Below are 15,166 nucleotides of genomic sequence, written 5' to 3'. Positions count from 1 at the left end.
TTAATGGTGAATTTCACCTTGTTTTGGACTCATATGCATTACAGTAAGCTCATAATTTCTCATTTTCAGTGAAGGCAGTTATTTCATTAATTTAGTAGTAAAAATAATGACATTTCTGCTGTTGCCATCTAGTGGTCACTATTAGTTATGGTACCTTTCATTTAATTTTGTGCTCAGGATTTCATTTCTTGAATTATATCGCTCTGAGGGAAAAGGCCATACTATCGCAAACATTAACAATTAGAGAATCAACTTCTTTGAAAATGCAGTATCTCTGTAATTGAATGAGTCGTGTTATGTAGTGTGTTAGCGATGCGAAGATACTGTTAAATGTTGTAGGTTAAATTCTACAATTTTTTCTAGAGCAGGGCTTGAAACAACTTTTTTTCAAGTGGCTTTAGGGAGAATTTAGCAAAAAATTCAACAATAATTTGAATTACTCCGTATCATGTGCAGTAAGAGAATGTCCCTCAATATCAAAATGTGGAAAAGATGCAAAGGGATTTTTATAACTATCAGTGTGCAAATACCTAGTGAGCAACTTTCGTGTGCCCTAAGATTAACATTGTCACACTCTGACACAAACAAAGAGCAGAGCATGGGGTTTTCCCTGGACATACAGCTTTACTGGGGGTAGGTAGCAAAATACACTATGTTGAATCCAACTGCTATTTTTGTATCTATCGCTACTGCTATCTCTCTCTCTCTCTCTCTCTCTCTCTCTCTCTCTCTCTCTCTCTCTATCTCTATCTATCTCTATCTCTATCTCTATCTCTATCATCTCTATCTCTGTCATCTCTATCTTTCTCCAACCAATTAATTCAAGATTTTGAACATCTGGAATGGGGCCCTCTGTACTTACTGGTAAAATATTAATTGTGAACTCCCTGATGTCAAGGAATGCATTCTGTTATATACTTTTTATGTTTGCCTGACCTTGTCAAACAAACAAACAAAAAAATTAAATTAACAGTCTGACCTGATGAGTCCAAATCATCACTATGTACTATGAGAAATTTAGAAATATAGGTGAGCCCAGATCCTTGTGGTTTACGGTTTATAGTCTTTTAAGGGAGAGACATGTGGACGACTATTATATTAGAACTATATTATTAGAGCAGCTACATAACAGCAGGCAAGGGAAAGTGGGATTGGGAGGGCCAAGGAGGGAACCAGTCAGCTTCAAGTATTGATGGAGTTTGATGTGGTGGGCTGGAAAACGAACATCCATGTTTTATCAGAGGGTTCAGTGGTAAGAATACCTACATATCCTGATGGCAGGGAAATACGAAGTGTTCTGGGCACTTTTAATGGTAATTTACACAAAATGAGCCATATACTTTCTACTGTATCTGTTCCTAAGGAGGCCATACTTATAGAAGTTTAGCAACTTTTACACTAAATGGCAACTTTGGGGAAATATTTTTGTCTTAACCCCTACCTCCCTCACCCCTGTCACCAAATGGTAGGAGACATGTGCTATTCATCCTAATATCTCCCAGGCCCGAGCATGGAGTTTAGCATGTGATTAAAAAAAACACATCAGATTCTGCAGGTTAAGGGCTCAAAAAAAGGGGGGACAGCTTGAAGTCTGCTGACTAAATTTTTTCAAGTTACAGTATTTCCTAAAATTTTAACGATGAATTACTTAATAATTAATCATTGCAATAAATTAAGGAGCAATTCCATCTTGTACAGTATAGCACAACTCTTACTGCCTCTGAAAACTTGAACAAGTCATCTCATCCCTAGATGTTCACGTCCCTCAACTGTAAAGTGAGAAAATTGTCCCAGCTCATTTGGAAGGTCTCCTTCATCCTAGCTGTCTTACGTTGTCACTCTTGCTCCTGCCACCTCTACCCATTGTTGCTTCTACATACAGGGCAGCCTCCATTCTCTCAGCCTCCCAAATATTTCTGTTCTCATTTTCATCCCCATATTTTCCTAAATGCCATCCTAATTAGGCTCCCAGCTTCCTGTTTACTGGATCATTATCTCAAAAATCATAAACGAATTTTTTGAGTGTTTTTTTGTTTTGTTTTTTCATTTAGCAATTTAACATGGAGAAAAATGTGTTTGGGTATATAGAAAGTACTTTATTCTCTTTAATAATTGTAAGATACTCCAAAATATGGTGTAGAATAATTTCTCCAACCAACATCTTATTAACAGACTTTTAGGTTACTTACTGTTTTTATTTTAAATAGTGCTCAATAAATATCCTTGCATGTTTGTCTTTTTTGAATTGCTAGGTCAGGATGCACATTTTTTACTTTTGAAATGAATTACTAAATTGTACTGCCATTCCTTTGGTCCTGTGACCTGTCACTGTATATTTATTTTTACTGGTTTCTTTTAGTCTGTTTTTTTCTCATATTTATTGCATATCTTCTAAAGAAAAACAACATATATGTACCACAAATAAAGCAATTTACAACCCTGGAACATTGCAGAAACACAAGGATACTAAAATACAGTCTGATTTTTCTGTAGATACTTTGACTATTAGAAATCTGCAGGACCTCCTAATTAATTCAAAAGCCTAATTGGTATGTTTAAACAAAGCTAATTAAAATTCCTTTGCCCGTTGAACTAATGAATAATATCTGTGAACACTATCCCATTTATATGAAATATATACTCACAGGTTGGTTAGCATAAACTTGAAAGGAATAAGTAATTAAACAATTCTCAGGAGCAAAACATAGTATACTTAAATAATATTTTAGAAATCCTGTAGTGTTATCACAAATAGAGTTAGTATTTTGCCACAGAAGAATTCACTTACATAATCCAACATCCTTATCAAAGAAATAATTTTATAGCAATTGAAAAAGTTTCAAGTATTCTTGAGATACTCATGTTATATTTGAATTGTTTTGCTAAATATGCAGTTTTAGCATTGGGGAAATTTACTGAAAAAGCAGTTTACAGAACAGTGGTATCTGACTCAGCAACTCTTGCTATTCCCTTAGACAGGGCTGGCTTCATGGGCGTGCGACCACACAGCCCCCAACACACTCAGAGGTCCCTGCTATTGATTTAATGCTTTGCACTCACTGTCTTGAAATTCTCAATAATTTTTGAACAAGGGGCCCCCACATTTTCACTTTGTAGTAGATCCCACAAATTATACATCCAGTCCTACCTTTAGTATATTTTCAGGATGAAACTGTATTTGTTGAGTCAGTATTAATCCTAATTACAGTGAAAATTTTAGAACGAAACCTATGTGAATGAGTCTATTGTATTTGAAACCAATGGCCAATGAATGATTACTGCAAATGAAATCTTCACTACAGGCGCTGTGGGAGTAAGTCCTGCCATCCCAACCCCCGCGCCCCCTCCCCCACCATGGAGAAGCTTTGGGCATTGGAAAAACCCCTCGATGAGGTTTCCTACTATTGCAGGAGTTTCAAATCTATGCAGCTCAGTGCTTGTAAGTAACTACTTCTTGAAGACTCAGACTCAACCTAGAACAAATATCAACAAGGAGCTTTGTGATGTGATCTTGGTAGTGGCGGTGATGATACCTCTTCCACGAGGATGGACTGATAGACCCTGAGGGAGGCAAGATTTCCTTGAAGACTGGTGGTGACTCCTGTGGCCATCAGGCCATGCATGCTCCGTCCCTTGTGGACTTGTCCGTTCTCATCATTGGCTGCTCTGCCCTTAACCTTCTGTACTTTCTTCCCCTATCTTATGCTTATTCTGGGATCAATGGGTTCGCCCAGGTTCTAAAATAAAATATGGTAAGTCTGTTACCTAACCTGATCTTCCCTAAGATTTTATAAATTCAGTGGTGTGGGCCAGTCTGAGTCGTTGCTGATTAGGGCACTTCTCATAGTCTTTCTGTGAGAATTTGGTTGTAGATTCAACTCTAGACTGACAAGAGATTGGCTGCGTGATTGGTTCTGTGCTATATTACAGTTCATATGTCATCTAAGGTTTTGTCCAGGGAGGGTCTTTGCCTCTGACAGTGTTCCAATCTGTAGCCACCTGTGTCACACATACAGAGGAGCGGGTAAAACAGACGCGCAAGATAAAATCTGAAAACTAACTCAGAAGGAAATAAAGATTTGATTTTCCAAGTTCACGTCTCCTCATAATTCCATGAGAAAATAAAATATAGGCAAATCAACTACCTTCAAAAAATAGCAATGCAAGCACAATAAACTCTTTTCGATTTTCCTGCTATAGTGAAACTGTTAGAGAGTTCTTCCTGTTGTATCCTAACTTTCAGGATCCGTGCATTCCTTTGTCTTCTTTGGCCATGAAAAATATCAGACGGCATGAAAACGTTTGCCAGTAGAGGAAGGAATCAAAGATATAGGAACGTAAAAAGTATGTTACCAGATGAAAGGCACAGAACAATATTTACAGAAAATATTTTAATTTAGAGGCTGGAGAGTTGAGTAGAACAGGGGGTGGAGGGAGGCCCTGCAATGTAAAGCAGTGGTTGGTCCTGGGGACTCAACCATGGGGCCAAAAGCCTGCATGGAAATAGAGAGAAAACAAATGGGAGGGGATAATAGGGATGATTCAATCTGCTGGTCCATTGCTGGCTTTGGTTTTAATGAATGTAAACATGATCTCGAACCTTCTTCCAGTATACAGTCATGGACCCCAGCGGAAGGGTCTGGAATCATAGTGAGTGGTTAAAGATAGATTAAATTTGTGAATATACAGAAAACTATGGGCGTGACATCTGGGTGGTACACTGAGAGTCTTGTGTTTCTGCTGACAACTCAGTTGGGAGAGATATGAGTGTGAGGGGTGGTCCTCTGAGAACCTTGTGGGTGAAGGAAGGTCCTCTGCTCACCTGGGTTTGGGAGCTTCTTGGGCTCCACTCTTCGCCCCATAGCTACCACAATGGTCATGGTGTCTCACAGGACTGCATCTTGAGTGGACTGGAGCACAAGGCACTGCAAGAGCATCTGCTCTCTGGTGGAAGTGAGGTCTGGGCGGCTCAGGAAAAGGAAGGCCAACCTGGAGAGGAGGACAGGGGCTGCCCCAGAAGTAGGATGTCATGGAGGCTGGAGCATGAGGTATGGAGGGGTTGCCTCTGTGTTGTGGCTGCAGTGCCCTGTACAGTGACTGTACCCATAAAAATTGAAAAGTAATTCACCTTTATTAAAATATTATCACCTGAAGAACTTAGAGGTCTAATTCTATATTTAAAACTTTTTCTTTCAAGAATTTTACCACATTTCTCTCTGCCTGGCTACTGCTGAGTTTATTCAAATAATGCTTTTTCTTGGATTCCTTTTTTAATCTTTGCAGAGTATCTCTTCTTAAACTTTTTTTTTTTCATGTACGGTTTGAGAGAGATAAACTCTGTTTCGTGTCTGAAAAATCCTTATTTTTTACACACACATTTGACTTATAACCTGACACATTCATAGAATTCTAAGGTCATTTCCCCCACTTGCCCTTGTAGAATCTTAAAGGCATTACTTTTTTGATTTTTTTGCTTTATTTATTTATTTATTTTTTAAATTTATTGGGGTGACTCTTTTTTGATTTTTTAACAAAACATTGTTTTACTGATGAAAAGTTTAATATCAGATTCTCTTTATAGGCAGCATTTTTCTTCTTTAAAGTCTTTTATTATTTTATTTTTGTCTGTGAAGTCATAACATTTCAACAGGGTCATTTTAATTACAGTTCTTTTCATTAATTATGAGCTCTTTCTGTCTGACACTTTGGATATCTCTTCAGCTTAGGGAGTTTTTGTATTTTGTCTTTATTTTCTTAACTGCATTGTCACTGTATTCTTCTGAAATGCTTCTTTAAAGGATCTTGGGTCTTCTATATCTCACTTTCATAGTTCTTAATTTACATTTTTGCATTTTTGTATTTTTGTTTCTTTATCATTAGAATTACTCAACTTAACTTTTTAGATCACTAACATTGCCTCGAATTTACTGAGTCTTTCCATTTATATTTTGACTTTAACAATACTTTAATTCTCCCAAATTCTATATTTTCTTCAGATATCTCTCGTGTGTGTGTGTGTGTGTGTGTGTGTGTGTGTGGCAGCAAGTTCCTGTTTTATAAAAGCAACATTCTTTTCAGCAGTTTCCTGAAATAGCTCTATTTCTTCTTGGCTCAGTTTTAATCTTTGTTTATACACTTGTACAGTTTTTCCAAAATTTCTGTTGTTTTCTGGTTATCAAGTCATATGTTGCTTATTATAGGTAGCTTATATGGGTTTCTCTGTACTTGAAAAGATTTGTTTTTCCTCTGTCCTCTCCCTGCACGAGGAAGGCTGTGTGAATCAGGTTAGAGAGGTAGGCAATCAGGTCTCCTCAAGGTAGGCAATCAGGTCTCCTCAAGGTTGGCAATCAGGTCTCCTCATACAATAGTATATATATGGAAAGCCAGAATGCCCAATGAGGAGTGCCCTGCTCTGGGGGTAGAAGGCTTTCCTGTCATGCACTCCCAGACATCCGTCCTCACCTTTCATGAAAGGTGGAGTCCAGTGCTACCTCCAGTCCTACTCTGCTGCTTCTTGGAGTCCAGCACTATTCCTGGAGACTTTCTCAGACAGATGGCATGAGATAAGAGCTCTCTGACCTTGCTCTGTGGGTTAAGCCCTGGCTGCCAACAGCACCCCTTAGAAGAAGTGCATGGGACCCAACCAGCCCAGCTGTTCAGAATGCAGTTCTTGAATGAATTACGCTGCTGGTGTCTCCTTGGCCTCTGGTTTTGTACTTCAGCTTGAATATTTTCTCTGGCTCTCTTGGAAAGAATAGAATGCTCTTCGTTGTCTTGGGCTGTAGTGTCTCCTTGCTCTCGTGTAGCCATTAGTCTTACCCCACCTGCTTCATTCTTCATGCTTCCTGAGTTTCTCAAAATCTCAAAGTCTCTACTCAACTGATGGCACCCTTTCTTGTGTTCCCTTGCTATTGTATTTTCATTCTGTAAATCATTTCTTTTCTGTTATTTTAATAGGACTTTGGGGCATGAGGGAAGGACTAGTCAATGTGTAATTGTATAAAAAGATCATTCCATTGTATTACACAAGAAGCCGTCATGTATTTAACTTGTTGCACAAATGTTCTAGAACCACAAGTATCTGTGGTCTGGGTTTAGTGTTGAAGGAAAATGATTTTGGTTAAATAAAAATATATAAGCATACACAGCATATTTCATAAGTAAAACCGTCTTGAAAACAGCTGGCAAGATTTTCCATTGCCTCAGCAAAAAATGGATTTGACTGAATGATTGCGAATCGTTCTAAATCACCTTGTGGTTTACCATCTGCACTGAGCTCTCTATCAGACTCAGTGAGCGTTTGTTGAAACTGATTGCTGTTTATTGTTCATTAAGGAATTTTAGTCTTAAGCACATGATTCCTGTTTTTATCAAAACATATATCACTCTACAAAACATATATCAATCTACAATATGTTTATAAAGCATATACAAACAGAGTTCAGCACATGCCTTCTGTGCCTGGGGGCACTAGGTGTTTGTAAATTAGAAATGTATTACCAGCAATTACTGATGACATCGATATGCTCTTTTTCTTTTCATAAATCATAGGGAATAGATGAGAATAGCATGCTAAATTAATTTATATGAGAATGTCTATCTATGCCTAATGCCATGATTTCTACTTTAATGTTGATTGAATATTAAACGCCTTATCAGTTAACTTTTTTGTACACTGACTTAGTGTTCTTCATATTAGGTACAACTTGACTTTGAAAATGAATATATAAATTTGAATATTAATCTAATATCTTATAGTTTTGGATTTTAATAGTAACAGTATAGTTTGCTAGCAGAGGAAATATTTCTAATAAAGAGGAAAGATTAGTAGTTACATGTTTTAGACTTCCTAGATTTAAGAGATATTTTTTAAATAGTTGTGGGGACGGAGTCCCAGAGAACAGTTTCCAGGCTCTCGACCTCACATAGAAAGGTGCTGGCTCGGGTAGTAGATGGCAATCAGCTGTAACCAGTTAGCCATTGACCACTGATATAACTGCCGTGGCTGAGTTAGCAAGCGCGGATTGCAGTTAGCAAGGGGTTGGTTTGTTGGTTGGCAGAGAAGCTGATGGTGGATTTCAGATTGTGTGGCTCCTGCTTCCTGTATCTCCAACCCAGCCGTCAGCCAGCAAGACTATAGTGGTATGACTCCCCTTTCTATGGCTCCGGGGTGTTCCTTTCTGTCCTTACCATATCTATGTTCTTGTGTGGGAAGCGGGAGCTGAGACCCTGCATGACAATAGTCCTGTCTTTCAACTCCATGTCTTCAGATTATATTGCCCACTGCACCTCATTGTTATTTATATCTACAGATCCCTGGGTGGTTCCCCTATATTCCTCAATAACTTTAACTCCTAATTATTGCCACACTCTCTAATACGACACCTGTATTCATCCTTGACCGTTTCATATAGATGTAGATGACCTTTCCATCATCTTTTATTGAACTCCTCTCAACCAATGGTTTTTACCTGATTTCCTGCTTCAGCCACTCCTATTGCTGTTACCAATAACAGCAGATTCTCCATAGCATCACTTCCAAGCATCCTTCTCTCCGACCATCTTCTCCTATCCTTCTAGCTCACTGCCTCCAGTAACCCAACTCCAGCTTTTCTTTGTCCCTACCTGGACATCCAATTCATCGACCCTACCGTGTTTTCATTTTCTCTTACCTCCTCGATGTCCTCACTCAGCTTCCTGTCCAGCTTAAATTCTGGGGTCAGTGGCCAGTCATTGTAATTGCTCCCTTGCGTGTACTCTCAAGTGCCTTGCCCCTGTCTCAGTTCATCCTACTCCATAAGCTAAACCAAAATCCTGCCTAAACACAAATAATGTTTACCTCTTGCATACCTACACTTGTGCAGCTGAACATGGTTGGGAGAAAAACACACTACCACACTAACTTGTCTTGCTTTAAATTTGTGACCACAAATCTCAGGTGGCCAGGCAATTAACTGTCACATTCCTAGTCCAATCATGCTCATCCACTCCTGGGTCACTATTGTTTCCCTTTTCTTGAAAATCCCATGCTCTGTTTCTGCTATTGACCCTCCTGTTTTACTGGGATAATCAGAGCAACCTGAAGAGGAAATCTACAGACCAACAGCAGCAGCTGCAAAGCAGGGGTACCTTTTCGTTTTGTTCACTATTTGCAACACACAGTGCCTGGTTTACAGTGGGTGCTCAATACATATCTGTTGAAAAAAATAAATAGAATCATTGATGTTCTAAAGGAAGCATTAAAATATTAATTTAAAAGTTACTATGGGCACTTTTGTATCTCACGTATCTGGCTACTTCACAGCTCCTTTTGTCATGCCCAAATTGGAACCCTTGGTCTTCCATACCTAAACCACTTCTTGCTCATTGTTCCGTATCATAGTGAATTCATTCATTCAAACCCAACACCTAGGCGATTTGTTCTTCAGGCTGCTTTTAAGCACTCCCTCCCCAGGCAGGTCTACTTTTGAAATCTGTATAAAGTCAGGCCACTTCTTTGCACCCTCACTTACACCATTACTACAGTTCAGTCGTCTTTGACTAGTTCTTCCTGCTTCCTTTTTTGACCTTTACGTAGTGGTCAGAGAATATCTTTTAGAAGATTATAGCAGGGTCACCTCCTTCATTAAAAGCATTCATTGGGTTGCATTCCATTTAAAGTAATATTCAGACACTATGCTTTAGCCGACAGGTTCTGTAAGGTCTGACATCTGTCAATCTCTTCAACTCACACACTATTCCATCCCTACTGGCATTTTTACAGCTCTTTAGAATGCATCAAGCTCTTCAATGCCCAAGAGCCTTCACATTTACTGTTTTCTCTGCCAGAACTGCTGACGTTTTGAATGTCTGGTTCTAGTTTTACCCTCAGGTTTCAAATCAAATATCACCTCCTCAGAGAGGCTTTCTTAATCACCCTGTGTAATATATACCATACACATTTTTCTCTCATATGTTACTCTGCCTTTTCTTTCCACAGAGATTTCCAGAATATATACTTTATTGATTGGTTTATTTGTGTATTGCCTTACTCTTCCAAAGAATATAAGCTTCCTAAACCCTGGATCATATCAGTCTTGTTTATTTTGAGATGAGAGAGTACTATAAATATGTGATACGAAAGTGAATGATTTATCAAGGGAACTTTTGTTGTCTGTAGAGTCTAGAGCATATTATCAAAAGAGATGAAGCTGCAGGTTGGGAACAGTTTATAGATAGAAATGAATGTATATAAAATATATATATGTAATATGTAGCTACAGAAGGTTTTTAGTAATGCTATTGACATAGTTTTTTCATTTATTCTTTCTTTTAGCAAATGTTCCAAATACTGTTTTGTTTTGCTTTGTTTTTGTATCTTGGGAAACAAAGACGTCTAAGATGTTTCCTAACCTCAAGAACTCCACAGAGAGCTGCACTGGTAAACACACGATTTCATACAGTGGGATGAGTGTTACCTAGAATTCATGTCATTCCAACACGTATTAACACTAACTCTGCCTGGGCTGATCAGAGCTAGTTTTTGAAACTTTGCACAGTAGTTTTAAAAGTTGCTGGAAACTATGAGCCATTTTACCATGAGTGGAGCTGGTCCCATTCGGTAACTACACCTTCCCTCCATCCCTTCCTTTTCCCAATTTCCATGTGCTAGATTAACGTCTCCTGCGTCTGGGGCGAGCAATAGTGCGCCTGCGCTTGCTTCTGGGCCTGGATCTGGGTTTGCGCCTGTGCTGCACCCCCGCAGCCGACAGGGGGCCCACGTAGCGATGCCCAGGTGCAGCGTTTCTATCTTGGTCAGATTCTGGCTCTCAGAGAATTTCATGTCACAATTCTCGCAGTCGCGTTAAGAATTGTAGATGAGCCCCTTCTCCCTACTGGAAACACAGAACTTTCCCTAGTGGTGTTCAGCTTCCATCCCTGACTCCGGTTTGCTGTTCTAGAATACTTGTTTTCCTTATGGTGAATGATAAGACTGTGAAACTTTCTGCAGTCGGGTTTCTGTCTCCAACCTGGCTCTCCAGCTGCGCTGCTCTTTTCTCATCCTCTCAATTGCTCAGCCTTTCCGTCCGATCTCTGTGTGTATAAATCCTTGTGGGGGTGGCGGGGGAGGGAATCAATGTTTTCGTTGCCAGGATCATCTTTGCAAACCCAAGGATTTAAATTTGCATGCGTGGGAAAGAGGTTTCTGTCAAGTTCAAGCCCTCAAAATCATTCACATCGTAATGTCTGGTAGATGATGCATGGATTGAGGGAGAGGCAGGATAAGTCCTCTCTCTCACAGATACAGTACAGTTGAGATTTGAGCAAAGTGGGGATTACAGCCCCCCATTAAAAATCCCCATATAACTTTGACACCCCCAAAACGTAACTACTGTGTTGAAAAAAATCTGTGTATAAATGGACTCAAGCGGTTCAAACCCCTTGTTATTCAAGGGTCAGCTGTAATCTAATACTAGATTCTTGCCCAACCAAAGTACCCAACATAGCCTATTGCAAACATTAACTGTTTTCATTTTGCTTATGACTGAATTTGTCCTGTCTTTCATCTCCAATAGTCATTAACAGAATATAAGGATATCCAAAATTAGTTACTACACTGATGATATTAAAAAAAAAAGACAGTGATTATTTGGTTCATTATGACGGTATTCATCTTCTGGAGACAATATAGGAACACTGCAGTTTATTTTAAAATGAAAAAAAAAAAGTACCCACAGAAACTTTCCATCTAATATGAAAGGTAAAGAAAAAAGTGCATGAGATCTTAAGAGATTTCAGTACAGGAATTGTTGTGGCTTTAAAGCCCTGTTATCTGACCTAATTTTTCTTTATCTGAGTGCCCAGGCCTTCTGTGACAAGACTAATCTAGCTGGTCCTTCTATTTATTTTTCTCTCTATTTTTTCATAGCTCTTGTGATGTACAATGAATTTAAATAAAACATAACACATCTCTTCTACAAAATGTTTTGAATTGAATTCCACTGATGTATGATTGGGGTTTAATTGAACCCTGCAATGCTTTTACCACAATCAAGGAATGACCTTTTGAGTTATAATTATAATAATTGATATATTAAATAACAGAAATAAAGGAGACCTGTGCCACCTGGTAGTTTGCCTACCTGTTTTTCAGAATATAAAAAAAGATTACATTTGTCTGATAAATACTTTGCTCCACAGTGTGTTTATGGTAGAATTCCTTTATTCCTTTTACTTCCATCTCTATCTGCACATTTTTGAGATACCTTGAATTATTTTATTCATGTCTCAGAGATTTCCTTGGAATCTTGTCATCTACAATCTCCACTCAGCCTCTACTCAGATCAATCTGTGTGTTTCTAAACTGTTATGGATGTCAACAAATATCCCTGAGATATCGTGACAGCAGTTTCTTGTACAGGAGGTTAGAAGAGTATATTTTGCTGGGCTAAGATACCTATGGATGCTTTAATTATTGTTTATTAGGACAGTGAAGGAATTTAATTACTAATTTACCTGTGGTCAATACTCCAATTCATTCATTCCTTTATTCATTCATTCAACACCACCTGTGAGCTAGGTAGAGTTCCAGGCCCTAGAAAGAGAATGATCAAACCAGGCCCGTCTTGGTTCTTACTGCTCTAGTAGGGGAGAAGTAGAGACAGGTACAAACAGATGAGCAGATATTAAACGGGATGATTCTGGAGATTGCTAGATGGTGTGAAGAAAATAAAATAATGAAGTGATAAAAATTTATGAAGATTGGTATCTAAGAAGGTATCATCAGTGATGATACACAAGCCAGCCATCTGAACATCTGAAAGAAAGAGCATTCAAGACAGAGGAAGTAGGCTACCAACCACAAAAAGACAATGGGGAACTAATAAAAAAAAGTGTTACAAAGAAAAAAAAAAGACAATGGGACGGGAAATCACCAATATCCCTTCTGTTAGCCCTCGAATATCTGATTTTTTGGCCTACTCACAAGAACCATTGCCTCTCACAGATTCTGAACTTAAATGATAATTGACAAACTAGAATTTTGGGGCTAAAACTAACAAGATGAAGTTTGATAGGAAAGGAAAATGGTATGTGCAAGTTCACAAACCCCATTTAACAGCACAAAATAATGTAGTTTGGCGGCGATTCATGAGAACAGCCTGGGGATTCTAAACAACCACCAATTGGAGCTTCTCTTTGCTATTCCCGACTGGCAAAAAACAATGTGCAGATATTACCCTTAATCAGACTTTACCCAATTTAAAGGTATCATTAGAGCTGTTCAAAAATGAACTGCCTGTTTGGTAGGTAGAGAAAGTCTCCATTGCTTAACTCATTAAAAAAAAGAAGAAAGAATGAATATCCATCAGGGCTTTTGGAAAAAAAGAAGTTCTGTATTGTTTGGAAGCCAGTTTAAGACACATTTTGGTTTCTGTGAGTTTTTTTACTTTTTTTTCATTTCAACATAATTTACTTTTTTGGGGTTTTTATATATGCTTAAGAAGGAAAAATAACATTGGGTATATAAGGTACATGGTGAGGTTTATCGAAAGTTTAGTTTGTGGCGTCTCTCAAAAATAGTAATCTGAAGTTTAAAATTCTTAGACTATAATTTATAAAAGAATTATATTAAATGTCTAGTATTGTCTTTGGCCATGCATAATAACAAAAATGAAAATAAGCGTATCTTGGCTTTGCCATGCGTTAGCTATGTAACATAAACAGTTTACTCTTCTGCACTTCAGTTGCCTTAAAATTAGGGCAATAGCTTGTCTGAAAAGATTGTTACTAGGATTAACTTCATTGCTGTATATAAACCAGTTAGAGCCGTGCCTGGTGACAGAAAGTGCTATGTAAGTGTTTTTTGCTATTTTTAGATGTAAATGCATGCTCTCTTCTGCCTTCAGGAATTAATGACGAAATTAATAACTGAAACACCTGACCACCCAATCCCATTTCTCATTGACCATCTTCAGTCTAAACAAGGAAACCGTGGACAACTTCAAAGAACTTTATCTGGATCTGCAGCTCTCTGGGCAGAAAGTGAAACATCAGGTAAATAGAAAAAAATATATTTTACTGTTAATTTTGATATACTGAATGTAAAAATTTACCCAAGTCTTTCTGATTATAATAAGGTAAATCTAGGTGGTTACCTAGGGTTTCATCCGTACTTCACTTAAATGCTAAAATTTGTCATAAAATATTCTTGAATTTGAATATGTTGTTATGTGTTACATTTCAAAATATGAGAATTTGTGTATTCAATTTTAATAGGAATAGGTTCAGATTTTCAATAGCCTCATCTCCCCAGTAAGCACTGGTGAGATAACTGAGTAGATTTGACTTCCATCTTTGCTTATAAAATATATGTCTGACAGCTTTTTTCTTCTACATATTGGTCTGTTGGTTTAGCATTTACTTTCAAAACCAAATCCCACCATGCCTGTTGCTTTCGTAGCCAACTCCTTGCCTAATTCCCATGGCAATCTGACTGACAGGACTCTAAATGCTTTCCTGGAATGACATCCTCACTTCTCTCATCCTCTTCATTTTCTGTGTGATCCCATGAGAGGACTTTGGTCTTCTTTGGCTGTATTCTCACACTGGTACCTTCTCAGGACCATGTCTCAAAGCCATGGTGAATTGCATAGGGTTTAGGGTATCCCTTGAAGAATGTAGACATCTCTGGTATTGGTTGTCCATACAGAAGTTACTTGTATCTGCATCATCCAGGAAACTAGGATATGAGCTTTGGGCATGCAAAAGAGGAAACTCTGGTTTTTCCTGGCCTTACTTTTTTGTGTTTAGAGTCTAAGTAGCAAAAGTATATAGATATGGGCTCTGATTTGTAGGTACAAAGATGTTAAGGCTGACCGGATGAACATCTGTGAGCCCAATGACACTCATTTTAGCCCATATTTATAAATTATAGTATCTGGAGTTACAGGAGCATATTAAACTCTGCAGCTTTAATCATTACACGTGTAGTATGTCACAGTTTCCATGGGTCAGAAGTCTGTGCACAGTTTAACTAGATCCTTTGTTTAATCTCATAAGTCTGGAAATGACGATACTGGCTGGGTTGCATGCTCATCTGGAGTCTAGAATAAAAAAGAACTTGCTTCCCAGGTCTTTTGGGTTGTTGGCAGAATTAATTTCCTTGCAGCTGTATGACTGAGGTCCC

General features: G+C 38.3%; 1 protein-coding gene across 1 annotated transcript in view; it reads left to right on the top strand.

Annotated features, from left to right (window-relative positions):
• The window catches only part of LG14H8orf34 (linkage group 14 C8orf34 homolog), a 307,880-nt gene that overhangs the window by 44,517 nt on the left and 248,197 nt on the right, over positions 1-15,166 (top strand). The window contains 1 exon segment of the mRNA XM_074318665.1: positions 13,887-14,034. Within this exon segment, the coding sequence (XP_074174766.1) occupies positions 13,887-14,034 (148 nt within the window).

The sequence above is a fragment of the Rhinolophus sinicus genome, linkage group LG14, assembly GCF_036562045.2.
Source record: "Rhinolophus sinicus isolate RSC01 linkage group LG14, ASM3656204v1, whole genome shotgun sequence".
Taxonomy (NCBI): Eukaryota; Metazoa; Chordata; class Mammalia; order Chiroptera; family Rhinolophidae; genus Rhinolophus; species Rhinolophus sinicus.
The sequence above is the reverse complement of the archived record's forward strand: the minus strand, read 5'-3'. Positions and strand labels throughout refer to the sequence as shown.